We start from the raw sequence: 19,875 nt of genomic DNA, 5'->3' as shown, positions 1-19,875 counted from the left end.
GTTTGTCAAAGATCAGATAGTTGTAGATATGCGGCATCATTTCTGAGGGCTCTGTTCTGTTCCATTGATCTATGTCTCTGTTGTGGTACCAGTACCATGCTGTTTTGGTTACTGTAGCCTTGTAGTATAGTTTGAAGTCAGGTAGCGTGATGCCTCCAGCTTTGTTCTTTTGGCTTAGGATTGACTTGGCGATGCGGTCTCTTTTTTGGTTCCATATGAACTTTAAAGTAGTTTTTTTCCAATTCTGTGAAGAAAGTCATTGGTAGCTTGATGGGGATGGCATTGAATCTATAAATTACCTTGGGCAGTATGGCCATTTTCACGATATTGATTCTTCCAACCCATGAGCATGGAATGTTCTTCCATTTGTTTGTATCCTCTTTTATTTCACTGAGCAGTGGTTTGTAGTTCTCCTTGAAGAGGTCCTTCATATCCCTTGTAAGTTGGATTCCTAGGTATTTTATTCTCTTTGAAGCAATTGTGAATGGGAGTTCACTCATGATTTGGCTCTCTGTTTGTCTGTGATTGGTGTACAAGAATCCTTGTGATTTTTGTACATTGATTTTGTATCCTGAGACTTTGCTGAAGTTGCTAATCAGCTTAAGGAGATTTTGGGCTGAGACAATGGGGTTTTCTAGATATACAATCATGTCATCTGCAAACAGGGACAATTTGACTTCCTCTTTTCCTAATTGAATACCCTTTATTTCCTTCTCCTGCCTGATTGCTCTGGCCAGAACTTCCAGCACTATGTTGAATAGGAGTGGTGAGAGAGGGCATCCCTGTCTTGTGCCAGTTTTCAAAGGGAATGCTTCCAGTTTTTGCCCATTCAGTATGATATTGTGGTCATAGATACTCTTATTATTTTGAGATACGTCCCATCAATACCTAATTTATTGAGAGTTTTTAGCATGAAGGGTTGTTGAATTTTGTCAAAGGCCTTTTCTGCATCTATTGAGATAATCATGTGGTTTTTGTCTTTGGTTCTGTTTATATGCTGGATTACATTTATTGATTTGCATATGTTGAACCAGCCTTGCATCCCAGGGATGAAGCCCACTTGATTATGGTGGATAAGCTTTTTGATGTGCTGCTGGATTCGAACTAAACCTCCTCTATACTTTGGGGTATCCTGACTTACCACTTTTCATTTGGTAGAGCTGGCTTTTGAGAAGCTTTCTGTCTGCCTGTTCAGTGTGGCTCTCACTGGAGGAATGAGAAGTGCCTACACACTTAGACTGCAGGGTCTGAGAATTTTGAGGGTCAGCCATGTTGGCAGCTCAGCGTGTAGGTAAAGAATAAGTGAGAGAGACATTATAATGAAGGTGCGGGAACCTCTCAAGTGAGAGAAAATGGTCGTGAAAATTAGAATCTCTTCTCCATACTGCAGTCTACTCCATTTAGGTAAAGCCATATATAGAGAATGCTACTAGTGCACTGAGGGCATGACTCCCCTCCTCCCCCAACACACACACATTTGTCAGTGTCTACATGCGTTTTTGCTGGCCACAGCTGGGTGGTGGGGATGGTGGTGGGGGTGGGGGGCTGTGTGCTACTGACATATAGTGGCTGGAGGCCAGCGATGGTGAAAAGCATCCCACAGTGCCCATGACAGCCCCACAGCAATGAATTATCCAGTCCAAGAATCCATTGTGCCAAGCACAGTAGTGCCGTGCACTGGCAGCACAAGAGCCATCATTTCTTGTCTTTTCTTCAAGTAGTTTCTACGGCAAACTCTGTGTGTGTGTGTGTGTGTGTGTGTGTGTTTTCAGAGAATGTACTCATTTTTTATATAAACTTTTTTATATAAAGTTTCTGAGTTAGGAAGAAACAGCTAGCTTTCAAAGTATTTCTGATTGAGGAAATGTGTCAGACAAATTGATTCTGCCCACACCCCTGAAGAGTGGGTTGTGCTTCTTTTGGACGTCATCTCAAACCTTTCCCTCCCGCTGGGGAAGTGGCAAACTACTGAAGTTCCTTGCCTGCGTCTCCTCCTTCGGAACTCTCTTTTGCCTGGGGCCATTCTACTTTCAGTAAGGGCACATATTTTAAAAAGAAATGAGCATTTACATGGTTTCCAGAAAGATTCTTTTACTTCTGTAAGGCCTGTTGGAAGTTTTGAATGTATTCTGGAAGTAGAGGGTGTGTGTGTGTGGATGTGGGTGTGGTGTGTGTGTGTGTGAGAGAGAGAGAGAGAGAGAGAGAGAGAGAGAGAGAGAGAGAATGAATATTATTATCTTTCAGGGCTCTATGAAGAGAATGGTTAACTCGGAGTGTTATCATCACCACCATCCTGATGTCTGTTACCCAGGGAGCTGTAACTCTTGAGTCTTCATAAATTCCAGAAAGCAGCAATCAATACATTTTCAGCTTATAAATATTCTTTAGTTGTCCTGCTAAAGATACTCATACCTTTGATTATTCGCCTTTAAGTTGACCTATTGTGTGTGATCCCCACCCCTTCCTCATGATGTCTGGTGTTTCTGCTGCCTTCTGTTCCTACTCCTTCCTTCAGTTGTGGCCATGTGGGTTTTTTTGTTGGCAAGCCATGTACATTAGTGGTGGTGTTGGGGGCTCTCAGATTGGGCAAGGATTTAGAGGCCCAGTTTAGAAGAGGCAGTGGTTGAGGCAGCTCCTTTGGCCTGTCTCTTAGTGGCAGCTACAGATGAGCTTGCATTGCTATGACCCTGACCTTCTCAGGATTCCAGGGCTGAAGAGTGAGCTTTGGCTGTATGTCCCAGGCTGTGCTACAGTGAGGAGAGAAAGGATCCAGAATCAGCCTTCCACTGGGCAGAGAGCCGCAGTGTTCCAAAAGGAAATCTAGCAATAACACCAAGATTCCACCTGCTCTCAACAACTAGGGCTTAGGTCTTTGAACTCTCCATTGACAAGGGCTATACCCTTAAAATAGGGCGCATGCTGGGTGACAGCAGGTGTATGGTATGAGGAACTGGTGCTAGAGAATTCTGCTTGACCAGAACCAGACCACAATATGTTTGTCAAGCTTGTTCTTCTAGATGCAGCAGGCCTGACAGCTGCAGTGGCAGAAATGCCCCCAAGGAATGGCACTCACATGTCGGGCAACTGACCCTCGTAGCAACCTTTCCACAGCAGCCGTCATCTTCAACGCACACATTCAGTGGTAGTTTTATTAGTAGGATAGCTTAAGGGAGAGATGTGCTTCTGGCATCCAGGTTGAGACTGTAGGGTCCTATTTCCCCACACTGGGGCATGGTTAGAAATAGTAAGTGAATCCCATTATGAACCATTCTCCTCATAGAGCCCTGAAAGGGAATAATCTCAATCAATCAAACACAGACACACACCGCTTCGAGAATACATTCAAAACTTCTAACAGGCCTTGTTGTAGAAGTACAAGAATCTTTCTGGCAATCTTATCTATTTTAGCTACAGTGTATATTAATCAGCGTTTATCAGTTATTGAAACCTAACCTCATTGCTACCTATTTCTATGGGAAAAGAATTCTCATTTTCAAATAACAGGAAATAAGTGCTTTCAAAAGTTGAGTGCTGCTTGCGCCTCTCTTTTTATAATCGTTGTGATGTTTTCTAACCAATAAGATGGTATATACCATGGAATACGCTTTCATTTCACTTAAATTTCCCAAGATTGGTAGGACTTGAGTGGAGCACTGAAATTTCTTAACATTGGTAGTTCTTGAAGCTCTAAGTGAAAAGATACCTACAGAAAAAAATTCCTTAGCTAATAAAGGCAGATTTTTTTTTTTTGTCCTGACCTATATGTTGAAACACTACTTGAATTCAACTAAAATGGGTGAAGTGACATTAAATGGCATTTCTTCTTAGTATGTGACAAGTTTTATTTTTTCCCCCATATTAAGAAATGCTCAAATGCATCCATAATGCATTTACTTACTTCTAAGTAAATAGCAATTTTCTCTTTGCTCTTTCAGGCCGGAGCCTCAACAGAAAGCTCCTTTAGTTCCTCCTCCTCCACCGCCACCACCACCACCGCCACCTTTGCCAGACCCCACACCCCCGGAGCCAGAGGAGGAGATCCTGGGATCAGATGATGAGGAGCAAGAGGACCCTGCGGACTACTGCAAAGGTGATGTGCCGAGCATGGTGGTGTGGGGCTTGCCTTCCCCATTGGGCTGTGTAGTAATTTGTTGGGGGAATGGACAAGGGGAGGAGGTAGTGATGCAAATTGCTTGGTCTTCATTAAATTAGCCTCCTTGTGTCATTATTTTAAATTCTTAGGTCATTGTATAGAGACTGATATCAGAAAATTTAAGTGATATGAGAGAGAATTGTAAGAGAAAATACATATATTTGTACATACATATTCTAGGTACTTTCAAAAGGACTTAAATCTGTTAGAATTAAAGGTAGTATACAGCAGGACAGTTAGAGGACATAATAAACCATCTAAAAAGAGCACTGGGCCAGTGTGGTGGCTCAAGCCTGTAATCCCAGCAATTTGGGAGGTCAAGGCAGGCAGATCGCTTGAGTTCAGGAGTTCAAGACCAGCCTGGGCAATGTGGTGAGACAGTGTCTCTACAAAAAGTGCAAAAAATTAGCTGGGCGTGGTGATAAGTGCCTGTAGTCCCAGGCACTTGGGAGGCTAGGAGGCTAAGGTGGGAGGAACACTTCAGCCCAGGAGGCAGAGGTTTCAGTGAGCTAAGATCATGCTACTGCAGTCCAGCCTGGGCGGCAGAACCAGATCCTGTCTCAAAAAAATAAAGTACAATAAAAAAATTAAAATAATAAAAGAACAGATAGAGGAGAAAGTGTACCAGGCTCCTGAGGGGAGCTAATTATAACTCTTGTGCACTGTATTTGACTTTCTGTTTTCTGACTGCTAAGGCTAAAAGAAACCATTCCTTTCTCTGTGTAGCATTGAGTTACATAGCGTTTATTGTCTGTGGGAAGCAAGCATGCCCATTTGTTTACAGAGAAAGATTCTTTCCTGGCATTGTACTTAACGAAGAAGACATTCTGTGGGGTTCTGCCATTGTGTGACATAGTGGGTTATGTTTTCAGCTATGATTTCACGGAAGACATAGAAACTATTCAAGTGGAGTGTTCTTGTACTGATGCTTTGTAAAGACTAAGAGTTAAACTCCTAAAGGGCAAGCATGTTGTGTGATGAATATTAAGAACAATATGATCTAGACACCATGCTTTGTGTGGACCCAACTCTGAGAATCTAGGAGAAAGAGAAATGACTCTTTATTCACCTGCTTCTTTGTCACTTAATTTACTGATTTGGACATTAATTTTCTGGAATTTGGAGCTCCTGAGCCAAAGTTGGTGAGATGAATTTATTTGCTACAGGTTTTAAAAACTGTAAATCAGATTCTATATGGCATTAGAATAAATGGCAGAAAATGCGGATATGTTCAGAACATAAAGCATTAATGAATTTTGGGTTCCATATATCTTAATAATTCATCATTTATCTAGTAGATATAGGTTGTTTGTGTGTTGGTTCAGGAACAGTGTACGTTTAGTTACCTGCTAAGAGGAAGAGAAAGTTACCGTACTACAGAAGTGTAGCAACTAATCTACTCTAACCTGATTCTTTCATAGGTGCACGTACTTCCACATAGAATCAGTGTGTTCCTTAGAAAAGAGTGTGGATCTTACTTAGCATTTGTCTGAATAGTGGTTACGACCCCAAAGGTGTATGCAGTCCAGTAAAATAAAAGAGCCAGTTTGAAAGATGACAAGAAGGTGTTTTCCATTCTCCCACTTACTCTGCATTTCTTATACTGTCTTCGATTTTGCTGCTGAGGCCCAGCATTAGGTTCATCTGTAGGAACCATTCTTTTTTCTTTTCTTGTTTTTTTCTTTTTCTGAGACAGTCTTGTTCTGTTGCCCAGGCCGGAGTGCAATGGTGTGATCACAGCTCACTGCAGCCTCAACCTCCTGGGCCTGAGCAATCCTCCCATCTCAGCCTCCTGAGTCCTGGGCTTGAGCAGTCCTCCCACCTCAGCCTCCTGAGCAGTTGGAAGTGCAGGCATGTGTCACCTCCCCTGGTTAATGAAACTTTTTTTTTTTTTTTTTCTGGTAGCGCCCGGGTCTGGCTAGAACCATTCATTAGGAGCTATTTCCTTCAGCAAATAGGTTCTACCAAGCAGGAATGAAAACTGTTTTGCTCATCTGGATCTTAAATATGTGGGTCAGGAGATGTAACCAATACTGTCATCCCGTTACTATCTCTGGGAACCAGCACAGTGGACACCCAAACCCCAAATATAGGGCTAAGAATAAAGTATTCCACAGCCAGGGCTGATTCTAGGTAACATTCACTGAACTCTAAACTTCATAGAATATTAAAGTCAGCATCAGTAAGGTCATTAGAGATAGTAAGGTTCTCTCCTTATACCCGTGCCAGCCCCCCCGAATTTGGTAAGTAACTTGTACCTTTAGTTAGCATTACATGTGACAGATGCCCTCCTTTGAATTTTGTGGCATATTCCACAACAGTTTGTATAAGATTACTGACATATACATATTCAGGGAGTATAAGGAATTGATTTGGAATGTCTGGAATAAGACCTGTGGCCTTCTCATTTTTTGTTCTCAGATAAAGAGATAAAACCCCTCACCCTCTGCCAGTACTGGCTGAGCTAAAATTACTAATACAGTGTTTTATCATCCCTGAATACTTTGGTACATTTTACCTACAATCAAGTACATTCTCCTATAAATCAAAGTACAACCATCAAGATCAGGAATTTAACACTGATACTTCACTACTATTCAGACCTCAGGCTTATCAGGTACTGCCAGTTGCCCAGTGTTGTCCATAATATGTAATGAGTCTGTGGCAGAATCACATGTTTTGTTTTCTTGTTTTAGTAATTTCTTTTAATTTGGAACAGTTCCTCAGTGTTTTCCTGGCTTTCATGTCCTTGACATTTTTGAAGATTGTAGACCGGTTGTTTTGTATAATGTTTCTCAATTTGGGATGCCACAGTAGTGATGTTGTCTTTTTGCATTAAATCCTTTTGGATGGTACACAGGTTTGATTTATTCCATTGCAGTTGATGCCTTCACTTGATCAAGATTGTGTCTGCCAGATATCCCTGGCAGCTATTCTTTTCCCCTAGTAATAAGTATTTTGTTGAGAGTTACTTTGAGACTACGTATATAACCCATTCAAATATTTATCCCTGCCCCCGCCCCCACCCCGGGCTGACTTTCTGTCTCAGATGGACTAATAAATTCATGGATCTCTGTTTTATTCAGTGGATTATGATCAGTTACTCTCCTTATATGTTTTGATGCTTAGATTATCCCAAATTTGGTTCTTAGGAGCCGCTTCAGATTGGTTCTGTGTCCTTTTGAAATGCCTCATTCATTCTTTGGTCATTTATTTTTTTGTTTTGTTTTGAGATGGAGTCTCGCTCTGTCACCCAGGCTGTAGTGCAGTGGTGCGATCTCTGTTTCACTGCAACCTCCACCTCCTGGGTTCAAGCAATTCTCGTGCCTCAGCCTCCTGAGTAGCTGAGACTACAGGCTCATGCCACCACACCTGGTTAACCTTTGTATTTTTAGTAGAGATGGGGTTTCACCATGTTGGCCAGGCTAGTCTTGAACTCCTGACCTCAAGTAATTCTCCTGCCTCAGCCTCCCCAAGTATTGGGATTACTGGTGTGAACCACCGTGCGTGGTCCTTTGATCATTTCTTGACCTTCAAGTACAGTAGGATATGCCAGGTTCATCTTGTGTTTTTCCTATCCCAGCCCTGGAGTCTACTCTTTCCACAGAGAATCCTGCTTTTTTTTTTTTTTTTTTAATTAAACAATAATATTTAGAAAGCTAGACCTGGGCATTAGGTGTGCTTATTACTTTTGGCTTGTCAGTTTCAGATCTCAATGCAGAGCTAGGAACACACACATATGCACCTGCTTCCTTTATGTTTATATTTATTTATATATTTACATATGTTTTAAAATCCATGAGTTTATTAATCTGATACCTCTAATACCAGAAGATTCAGCCCAGTGTTTTCCCTTTCCATCTTTGTGGTTTCTTTCTCTGATAGTAAGAGTCTGGGCTCTTCCCATCCTCATTGCGTTGACTTAGTTGATTGATTTCCCTGTATGGTGTGAATCACCAGTCACCATCACTATGTCTTTCCCTTCCCTTCTCACCTAACTCATGCTCTGACATCCTTTGTTGATTGGCCCTGCCTCATGGCTTGGGATTTAATGGTGCAGGATGGGAAGGGGAGAGAGAGCTTTCCCAGGCTGGTAGTGTGTGTTATGTAATCTGAGGTATCATTTGTCTTCTGATACTTCACCTCTTTCTCTTGCTTTCATTGACTTCATTCCTGGAGAGTCTCTACCCTCAGCTACTTCTCAGTTTCCTCAAAATACAATTAAAAAAATTAACAACAAAAGACATTACATGTATTTGTTTTTAAAAATAAAATTTGTTCATCACAGGAAATGTAGACACTTGGGTTGGAGGGCGGAAGTCACCTGTGATCCCACTACTTAGCAAGAGCTGCAGCAAACCTTCATCATTTATGATCAGCTAGATTACATCTTAACTTTTTACCTCATCTTTACAAGTTTCCCTTATTTAAAATGTATGAACCCTCAGCTGTTTTAATAAAAGGGTCCATATTTAAAGTTCTGATACTGCAAAAGCATTGTTCATTGCTCTTGTGTACTTACTTGCCTTGGTATTCTCTCTGGAGTGGGACTCTTCATTTCCTCAGAGCCGTGTTCCTACCCTCATTATCTTAGATCTCCAAGAGGATTACGGCATTATTGACTTATTCCTGAGCCTTGGTTCAAAACCTGGCTGTGTTGCTTTGTAGCACCGTCGTCTTGGACAAATTCCTTTCTCTTTAGGCTTTGGTTTTTCATCTATGATATAATAATTTATATTAATGTTAATACCTAAGATTTTTATGAGGATTTAAGTGAAATATATGAAGTTCATGACACAATGTCTGATACGAGGCTCTTAAGAAATTATGAGTTTAACTCTTCTTCTGTCTGTTCTATCATTCTTCTTTCAGTGTATTCTCATCTGTACTTGATGCTATCTATACCCATCAGTGCTGGCTCCCTTAACTCCCTGACTGTGTCTCATGTTGGGTGTGTTTCCTTAACCTCTGGAGAGAGAGCTGTCAGCACTGCCTATCTTTTTTACATATCACCTCTGGTCTGTTGTCTGGGCACAAGCTGTAGCAGCAGGCTGTGCAGTTTATTCAGATTCTGCTTTCAAGCCCTGGGGATTACCAGGATTGGGGCAGGGTCAGCCTGTAAACAAACACTGTCGGGAGGCCTTGTGTAATACATGCTTCTTTTATGAGTTTGGGCAAAAAAACCTGTGTCACAGCCAAACCTCCTCTTGTGGGAAGATTTGTGTTTCATGTGGGGTTTTCAGAGGCAGTAGGGGGTGCCTGGTAAACATTCCTAGGCTGCACTGTAAACCCCTGCATTGGAATCCTTGGGAGTGGGACTTTGGAATCCAAATATTTAACAAATTCATCAGGCGATTTTTCTGCACATTGAACACTAAAGTCTGCTCCATTCTAAGGTCTGCATGTATCATTCTTCTAAAACTCCAAGGATACAACCACATGAAGGCACACTTCATACTATACGTGCAATGTAAGCAGAATCATTGCTTTGAACTACCTTATGTTCCTAACTGTTTCCAGAACCCTCAGCATATACCTGCTACAAGGACATACTAAATGGTGACTGTAGGAACATCGCCTTGCAATATCAGGCTGCCTGTACTCACTGTCCTCAGACATGAGTTTTGTTGCTCTCTTAAATCATTCTTAGATAAGTTGGCACCTTTGTACAGTTTTCATCTCTTGGATTATTTCTGGAGACATCAACAGCTGTGGTCTGACTTGGTATGAAAACATGTCATTTCCTTAGAAATGCGTTTATTTAACCTCTAATCAGACCCTTTCCTTTATTACCCACAGTATTGTCCCCCCATCCCCAATTTATCATAGTGTGGAATTGTACATTTATTTCTGTGTTCATGTATCTCCCCCTCTCTAGTCTAAAAGATTCCCTTTGGTCAAGGCCCTGTAGTTTGTTAACTCCACTGCATTTGAACCATCCATAATGCAGTATGTATTGTTTGTTTGGATAAAGGCATTTTCTCTAGTGTTGGGCTGCAAGTACGGGATAGGCAGAGTGCTGATGTTCAGGTGGATCTGGGAAGGCATGTCGGCATGATCAGGCTGGCATGCTGACTGGCAGATCAGAATATAGGGCCTTTGTTTCTGCCTCATGTTTTCTTAAAATCATCCATAGTGCTCCAGAATACTTTACCTGTCACACACATTTGAGTGACATACATTTCATACCTGTAAAAACTTAGGGACATTATTTTCTTCAAAATAGAGCATAAAATATAAGTATACACACTAGAAACATGTCAGATGAGTTTCTTCCTATACACAAATTGCCTTTACCCATGTGTGTCTATTTTCCATCTATGAAAACTGTAGATTGGTTGAATTTTAATAACTCACAAAATTTACTGTTGGTGGCTATTCGCTGTCATTGGCATCACTCCTCCCCTTTGCCTTCCCTCCCTGCCCCCCAACCCTCCGAGTCTATGACTTTGATTTTTTTTTTTATGAGATGGAGTTTCACTCTTGTCACCCAGGCTGGAGTGCAATGCTACAATCTCCGCTCACTGCAACCTCTACCTCCTGGGTACACACAATTCTCCTGCCTCAGCCTCCCGAGTAGCTTGGATTACAGACATGCACCACCATGCCCAGCTGATTTTTGTATTTTTAGTAGAGATGAGGTTTCACCATGTTGACCATGCTGGTCTCGAACTCCTGACCTCAAGTGATCCGCCTGTCTCAGCCTCCCAAAGTGCAGGGCTTACAGGTGTGAGCCACTGTGCCCAATCTGTTTTGTTTTTTAAGGAAAAAAAAGCAAAGAACCTTAAAGCTGCTTTAGAATTGATATTTGTACAGTAAAAAGAATAACAAACAAATATTTGTACAGCCAAGTAATGTTGGCTGTCTTACATCAGAGGTTCTTCACTGGGTGCGGTTTTGACCCCTGGGAGTCCATTTTTGAATGTTTGGAGACATTTGGTTGCCGTAACTGGGGCTGCTACTGGCATCTATTAGGCAGAGTCAGGGATGCTGCTAAACATCCCACAATGCACAGGACAGTTACCCATAACAAAAATTATTCAGCTCCTAATGTCAGCAGTGCCCAGATGGAAAATCTGTGCCCTAAAAATGCCTGTTTTTGTCTATTAAAATGGTGTTGTGTGGCTGAAGTATTTTATAGATATGTGGTCTTTACTTTCCGTTCCTTTTGATAGGAAGATAACCTTACTTTATTCACAGTTCTTTTACTTAAAATCATTAATGCTGCACAGATACTTAATTCACTATGCTTTTCATTTATTAGTTGGCTTAATTTGGTTTAATTCAAGCCTCAAAAAGTAACCCTGCCTATCTACATGAACAAAGCAATAGATGCTCTTGAACCTATTACATAAGGCCTCATTACGTTTCTTTTATGGAGACCAAGGAGATTCTGACTCCTGATCTGTTGGTGCTTTAAATTGACAAGGATATTTATGATACAAGCTTTAAATAGCATGACAGGTGAATTCATGGTTTATTCATTGAGGCTTGACGATGTGCAAAACGTTGTACTTTACTACAGGGCACATAGAGGTAAATGAGAAACAGCCCTACTCTCTAGATTATGGCCTCGTAGACTTTGCCACTAGAATATCAGCTACTTAAGGGCAGAGCCTTGACCTGTCTAGCTTCCCTGTCACCCCAATAGAACAGTCTGTGGCCTGCTGAATAGTGACTGAATGAATAGACTGCTCAGATATCTTTTTTTCATCTTTGTAAGTGTGGTTCATTAATAAGCGAGAAAAGGGAAGATACATGAGGGCTTAAAAGGAAGAATGTTATATTTGAATAGAGGACTCAGAAAAGATGTTATAAAAAACTGAAAGGGACTTTGTCAGTAAAGAATATTTTGGATGATGTTGAGAGTATGAGGCACTTCTCAGACTAAATCCTGGAGGCAGAGCAAGGTGTAAGAAGCCCTAACTGCTTGTATTTTCCTAACAAATGGGGAAACTAGAAATTGATGGTAGAAGATTAGGTTTAAAAGCAGTTTGGCAGCATCGTGTAGAGGACAGAGATGAGTGTGAGAAATTTGTGATGAAGTAACTTTAAAGCATCACTTCAAAATATTACCAAAAATCCCCACAGAAAACCGAAAGAAAGCAGAGTAGAAACAGAATCCTGGTGTTACGATCTCTCCTCTTTTTACAAAACATATTTAGCAGCCCCATGGTTGCCCACGCCTGTAATCCCAGCACTTTGGGAGGCCGAGGCGGGCAGATCACGAGGTCAGGAGATTGAGGCCATCCTGGCCAACATAGCGAAGCCCTGTCTCTACTAAAAATACAAAAAATTAGCCGGGCATGGTGGCACGCGCCTGTAGTCCCAGTTCCTCGGGAGACGGAGGCAGGAGAATCACTTCAACGTGGGAGGCGGAGGTTGCAGTGAGCTGAGATTGCGCCACTGCACTCCAGCCTGGGCGATAGAGTGAGACTCTGTCTCAAAAAAATAAAAACATATTTAGCAAAAGAGCAGTGCCAAAATGTCAGCAGTATGGGGTAGGCCTGGGGTGTTTTTTTGAAATATACTTTTATCTAGTTGCTGCAGCACCATTCATTGAGAAGACTTGTCCCCCCACCTATTCAGTTGCCTGCCTTTGTCCATCAGTAGACAGAATGTATGGGGGTTTGTTTGTGGACTCCATCTGCTCCATCCCTCTGTTGGTCAATGCTTGCTCTAAGGGTCTGGTTACTATAGCTTTGTATAGCATGCCTTGAATGGGTAGTGTCAGTCCTCCAGCTTTGTGCTTCTCTTCCAGGATTGTCTTGACCTGTCTAGATCCTTTGCATTTATGTATAAATTCAGAGTCAGCTTATACATATAAATTTTAGATATGCCTTAATAATATTGAATCTTCCAACCCATTAACATGGTATTGTGTCCATTTATTTAGGTCTTTATTGTTCTCAGAAATGTTTTGTAGTTTTTGATTAGAGGTCTTGCTCATATTTAATCTTTTTTCTGACTTTAAAAAATGCTATTATAAATGACAGTTGTGTTTTGATGGGTTATAGAAGTGTAACTGATTCTTATGCACCAACCACGTGGCCTGTAACTATGCTGTTTGCTTATTTATTAGTGTTTGCATGTGTAAATTTCTCTGGGTTTTCTCTACACAAAATCATTTCATCATTTCAGGGCAAATGGAGGGTTTTCTTCTTCCTTATGATTCTTTATAAATTATTATTCTTTTTTGCCTCATTCTTTTATGCATGAGGTTGAATAGAAGTGGTAGGAATAGACACTCCTTGTCTTGTTTCTAATCTTACAGTGAATGTGTAGTTTTTTTTTAGATACCTTTATCAGGTTGAGATGGATCATATATTTAAATATAAAGTTAAAACTGTAAAGTTTCTAACAAAGAGAATATCTTCACAACCTTCGGAGTAGGGAAGGATTTATTAGCATATAAGAATCATTAACTATAAAATAAAAAATTAATTAGACTTAATCAAAATTAAAAACTGTTCCTGATTAAAACACATTTTAAAAAATGAAAAGACCAGCTTCAGACCAGGAGAAGCTCTTTGCAGTACATTTACCTGACAAAGAATGTGACTGGGAGGGAACTTCAAGAGTGAGATTTTGGAAAAATGTTCTGTATATTGATTAGAGTATATATATTTGTCAAAAAGCTGGGAATCGTACACATAAAACCTTTGATTTTCATTGCATGTAAATATAATCTGAATTTTAAAAAACATTGATAGTAGCTAGTTACATCTGGATTGTAGGGTTTTGGTTTTTGTCTTCTTTGCCTCTTTGTATTGGTTTTGTTTTCTGCATTGAGCATATATTTCTTTGTAAATATAGAAGAATATGTGCTTTTACTGCTGAAAGAAATCATAGACGACACAAACAAATGGAAACACATCCCATGCTCATAGGTGGGTAGAATCAGTATTGCGAAAATGACCATACTGCTGAAAGCAGTCTACAAATTCAATGCAATTCCCATCAAAATACTACCGTCATTCTTCACAGAACAAAGAAAAAAAAATCCTAAAATTCATATGGAACCAAAAATGAGTCTGCATGGTCAAAGCAAGACTAAGCAAAAAGAGAAAATCTGAAGGCATCACATTACCTGATTTCAAGCTATACTCTAAGACCATAGTCATCAAAACAGCATGGTACTGGTATAAAAATAGGCACATACACCAGTGGAACAGAATAGAGAACTCAGAAATAAACCCAAATACTTACAGCCAACTGATCTTTGACAAAGCAAACAAAAACATAAAGTGGGGAAAAGACACCCTATTCAACAAATGGTGCTGGGATAACTGGCAAGCCACCTGTAGGAGAATGAAACTGGATCCTCGTTTCTCACCTTAAACAAAAATCAACTCAAGATGGATCAAGGAATTAAATCTAAGACCTGAAACTATAAACATTATAGAAGGTAACATCGGAAAAATCCTTCTAGACATTGGCTTAGGCAAGGATTTTATGATCAAGAACCTAAATGCAAATGTGATAAAAACAAAGTTAAATACCTGGGACTTAATTAAACTAAAGAGCTTTTACACAGCAAAAGGAAGAGTCAGCAGAGTAAACAGACAACCAAAAGAGTAGGAGAAAATCTTCACAATCTATACATCTTAACAAGGACTAATATCCAGAAACTACAATGAACTCAAATTAGCAAGGAAAAAAAATCCCATGAAAAAGTGGGCTAAGGACATGAGTAGACAATTCTCCAAAGAAGATATACAGATGGCCAATAGACTATGAAAAAATGCTCAGTGTCACTAATGATCAGGGAAATGCAAATCAAAATCACAATGCGATACCACTTTACTCCTGCAAGACTGGCCATAATAAAAAAATCAAAAAATAATAGATGTTAGCATGGATGCAGTGAAAAGAGAACACTTCTACTCTGCTGGTGGGAATGTACACTAGTACAGCCACTATGGAAACCAGTGTGGAGATTCCATAAAGAACTAAAAGTAGAACTACCATTGATCCAGCAATCCCACTACTGAGTATCTACCTAGAGGAAAATAAGTCGTTATACAAAAAAGATACTTGCTGATGCATGTTTATAGCAGCACAATTCACAATTGCAAAAATGTGGAACCATTCCAAATGTCCATCAGTGAATGAGTGGATAAAGAAACTGTAGTGTGTGTGGAATACTTCTCAACCATAAAAAGGAATGAATTTTGCAGCAACCGGGGTAGGATTGGAGACTGTTATTCTAATTGAAGTAACTCAGGAATGGAAAACCAAACATCCTATGTTCTCTCATTCAAAAGTGGGAGCTAAGCTATGAGGATGCAAAGGCATAAGAACGACACTGTGGACTTTGGGGACTCAGGGGGAAAGGGTAGGAAAGGGATGAGGGACAAAAGACTAAAAATTGGGTTCAGTGTATACTCTTCGGGTGATGGGTGCACCAAAATCTCACAAGTCACCACTAAAGAACTTACTCATGTAACCAAACACCACCTGTTCCCCCAAAACTTATGGAAATTTAAAAAAAAAAAAACGGAAGCAGAAGTGGAGCTTTTAAAAGGAATCAGTGGACCAGGCATGGTGGCTCACACTTGTAATCCTAGCACTCTGGGAGGCCAAGGCAGAAGGATCATTTGAGCTCAGGAGTTCAAGACAGCCTGGGCAACATATTAAGACTTCGTCTCGCTTTTTTTTCGTCTGGGCTGCCAACATGCCATCCAGACTGAGGAAGACCCGGAAACTTCGGGGCCACGTGAGCCACGGCCACGGCCGCATAGGCAAGCACCGGAAGCATCCCGGAGGCCGTGGTAATGCTGGTGGTCTGCATCACCACCGGATCAACTTTGACAAATACCACCCAGGCTACTTTGGGAAAGTTGGTATGAAGCATTCCCACTTAAAGAGGAACCAGAGCTTCTGTCCAACTGTCAACCTTGACAAATTGTGGACTTTGGTCAGTGAACAGACACGGGTGAATGCTGCTAAAAACAAGACTGGGGCTGCTCCCATCATTGATGTGGTGCGATTGGGCTACTACAAAGTTCTGGGAAAGGGAAAGCTCCCAAAGCAGCCTGTCATCGTGAAGGCCAAATTCTTCAGCAGAAGAGCTGAGGAGAAGATTAAGAGTGTTGGGGGGGCCTGTGTCCTGGTGGCTTGAAGCCACATGGAGGGAGTTTCATTAAATGCTAACTACTTTAAAAAAAAAAAAAAAAAAAAAAAAAAAAAAAAAAAGACTTCGTCTCTATTTAAAAAAAAAAAAAGTTTTTTTTAACAAAAGGATAAAAAGAACCAGTGTAGGTTTTAAAGAGGGAAGTGCTATATTTAAGGAAGCTTAATTTGACATCTTAGATGATTGACATTAAAGAGAGAGAAGATACAAGGAGAAGACAAAAGCAAACAATGTCATGGAGGTACCGTCTTTATTATTCAACAATCTGTTGAGTATGGAGGGCAGTGACCAAAGAAACCCACACACTTCTAAGTCTTGGAATAATCAGAAGAATAGTACCTTCTGAGCGTCATTTATTTTAGTGTACTCTGAATTATGAAACTGCTTTTCTTCCCCTTCCTCATTGAGATAGAGTCTCTCATTCTATTGCCTAGGCTGGAAGGCAGTGGTGTGATCACGGCTCACTACTACCTCAACCTCCCAGGCTCAAGCTATCCTCCTGCGTAGCTGGGACTACAGGTCTGCATCACCATGCCTGGCTGATGTTTAAATTTTTTTGTAGAGACAGGATCTTGCTATGTTACCCAGGCTGTTATTGAAGTCCTGAGCTCTAGGAATCCTCCTGTTTCTGCCTCACAAAGTGCTAGGATTGTGGGCATGAGTCACCATGCCTGGCAGATTTTTAAAATGTTGGTAGAGATGGGGTCTCCCTATGTGTCCCAGGGTGGTTGTCATTTCTTTTTTGCATTGGATATGGTTTGGCTATGAAAAAGCTCTTAGCCAAATGTGCAGCCCACCTCTAACAAGTGAACAATAATTTATAGCATGCATTCTGTATCCTAACTTCACTGTAGCATTATTCTGTTTTACTTTTTCTGGGCTATTTTTTCTTTGCCCCAATTTCTTTCTAATTTTGTATCGTACATTGTGGTTTTATAAGCTGCCTCAATTCCTTATAGAAAAAAATAGTGTAACACATATTAAAATATCACATCATACCCCATACATACAATTATGGCTTACTAATTAAAAATAGCTTTTTAAACAAGGTAAAATAATGTTGGCACTATTAGTAGAAACAGTGAAGTCACAGTTGGTTTGGGGAAGATGTTGATGAGTTTGACTGTTGATGGAAATATCAAGAAGGTGGTTAGAAATATGAATTGGAGAATCAGAAGTATCAGCAAGCAGGTGGTTTAGTAAAGAATTTAACCTTGCCTGAAGACAGATCTAGCCTTTGTCCTTGGAGCCTTCCAAGGGCATAGAGATCTGGGTGCCATGGGCCACACCTGATAGTCTTAACAGTGTGGCACATTATTGAACCTGAGGATGGTCTTTGGGACCCCCAAACTCTGTGGTTCATGTCAGAAGGGAAGGCAGTTGGTGGACTGTTCCCAAACCTTACACAAATATTATAGATTTGATAGGTAAAACAGATCATATAATGGTCGGCAAGTGGTTTAAAAAAACAAACAAAAAAAAAGGATGCAGGGAGGCTGTTCAGTGACAAGCCTTTGAGAAATTTAATGGAATGCAAGAGGAAAAGGAACACATACAAGAAACAGTCATAGCAGTCAGGGAGGTAGGAGAGCAACCAAGATGTGTGTTCATTTTGACCTGGAGTGGACTGAGATGGCAGCCGTGGTGTTATTCTGAATGACGCATTCCTGAACACATTCAGTTGTGTAACCCAAAGTTTATATTGTTTGAATATAGATGGGCGGTCATACTTGCAGTCACTCCAGATGTCAGTGGCTCTTGTCCTCACTTGTCAGCCCCTGCATAATCTGCCCTTTTGGATCTGGAAGTTGCCAGAGGGGGCACGGGATCCGGACCGGAGTCCCCATGTGTGATCTGTTGTGATCCTCCTTCCTGCTCCTGGCCTGCTCCTGCTGGTGCTGCCATTACCCACTAAGAGAATGCTGTGGCGTTCTGCCACAAGGCTGTCCCCACTGTACTCAGTGCCAGAGCACAGTTATGTAGCATGGGAGTGGTGAGAGACCAGTTCAAATGTCTGCAACAGCCCCGTGCCATGATGCCACAGCGTGCCCACCACCCCTATATCCAGTGGCCTCACCCACTGGTCCCTGGAGTCCAGTTTAATTTTTTTAAAAATTTGTAAAAAGAGTTATAAAAGAACTTTTAGTCAAAAAGACCAAAGCCCATACCATAATCACACTCCTCAGATTCTTCTTTGTTTTTCCTTTTCTTTATCTTTTTCTTTTTGGAGACCGAGTCTGGCTCTGTCACCCAGTCACTGCAACCTCCGCCTCCCAGGTTCACATGATTCTCGTGTCGCAGCCTCTTGAGCAGCTGGGATTATAGGCATCCGCCAGCACATCCAGCTAATTTTTGTATTTTTGGTAGAGACTGTGCTTTGCCATTTTGGCCGGGCTGGTCTAGAACTCCTGGCTTCAAGTGATCTGCCCACCTCAGCCTCTCAAAGTGCTGGGATTACAGGTGTGAGCCACTGCATCCGGCCAAGATTCTTTTTTCTTTGCTTACACTTTCTTCTCCTCAGCTGGAGCAGCTGCTCTGGACAGGGCAGGACCTACTGTTGGTGCAGCAGCAGCTGCTGGAGCAGGTCCACCAACCCCTACATTAGGATGAGTCTCTCGATGTCAACATAGGCCAGGGCCTTTGCCAGCAAACCAGGCCAAAAAGGTTCAACATTTACACCACCTACTTTAATTAGGGCCTTGATCTTATCCTCTATGACGGTCACCTCATTCATAGTGAAGAATGAGGGTAGAGTAGATGCAGGCGAACTCGGGGGCTGTGGTGCGGGCAAGTGCGGGGCTGATGCTGCTGTTGGATGCAGTGCAAGTTGCTGGATGAAGTGAGGGCCAGTGTGACCATAGCTTTCCCAGAAGGACTGAGCCCCTTGGCAGCAGCTGAGGAAAGGGCTGGAGTCTGGGTTTAGAAAGTGTTGACAATTAACGTGGTAGCTTCTTCTTAGCTCATTCTCTGTCCCTTCCTCCCACCACCCGCTTTAGGCTCACTGTAGCATAAGGATTTTTTTCCTTTTATGCTCCCGGCTAAAAGCTGGAACACCCTTGCAAGTAATTTTGTTAGTTGGGGCTATCCACCAATTCTCTTTAAGGGCCCAGGCATGTTTGATTCTTATTTGGGATCTAAGGTGTGGTATTCCAAAAACATTTACAAACAGAACCTGTTATGAGTAATATCTTTTCTCTTTTATTTACCATTTGGTGCTAATTTAAAAATGGACTGTATTCTTAGAGTTCTTTATTCAGATTTCACTCCTTAGCATTGATGTTCTGGATTCAGTAGAATTGTTAAAAATTTTTCCTCTTTGTTTTGGGTCCTGTTTTAACCTGGAATTGAAAAGAGTGAAATGAAGTAATGAAGTTCCAGATTTTGTTGGGGATTTTTTGTCTGGTTTATGTTGGCTAGGAAGCAGTAATTGAAAACATGCTATTTTTTCCCTCATACATTTTAAAAAATTGAGATATAATTTGCAAACATAACATTCTCTGCTTTAAAGGGTTCAATTGTGTGGTTTTCAGTATATTCACATGATTTTGCAACTCACCACTTTAAAATTCCAGAACGTTTTCATCAT

At 41.1% G+C, this 19,875-nt stretch overlaps 1 protein-coding gene and 1 pseudogene across 12 annotated transcripts in view; both read left to right on the top strand.

Annotated features, from left to right (window-relative positions):
* Positions 1–19,875, top strand: part of SRPK2 (SRSF protein kinase 2) — a 286,728-nt gene that overhangs the window by 188,273 nt on the left and 78,580 nt on the right. For 10 of the 11 annotated variants that reach the window (XM_030825672.1, XM_030825668.1, XM_030825675.1 and 7 more), the window contains one exon: positions 3,936–4,090. In XM_030825672.1, the coding sequence (XP_030681532.1) occupies positions 3,936–4,090 (155 nt within the window). Of the gene's footprint in view, positions 1–3,935; positions 4,091–5,985; positions 6,771–19,875 lie in introns of those variants that run through there. The other variant, XM_030825677.1, reaches the window with a different exon arrangement.
* LOC100591883 lies at positions 15,428–16,351 on the top strand (annotated as a pseudogene). Its single transcript, XR_001116864.2, has one exon. The product of XR_001116864.2 is annotated as a 60S ribosomal protein L27a pseudogene (transcript).

The sequence above is a fragment of the Nomascus leucogenys genome, chromosome 13, assembly GCF_006542625.1.
Source record: "Nomascus leucogenys isolate Asia chromosome 13, Asia_NLE_v1, whole genome shotgun sequence".
Taxonomy (NCBI): domain Eukaryota; kingdom Metazoa; phylum Chordata; class Mammalia; order Primates; family Hylobatidae; genus Nomascus; species Nomascus leucogenys.
The sequence above is the reverse complement of the archived record's forward strand: the minus strand, read 5'-3'. Positions and strand labels throughout refer to the sequence as shown.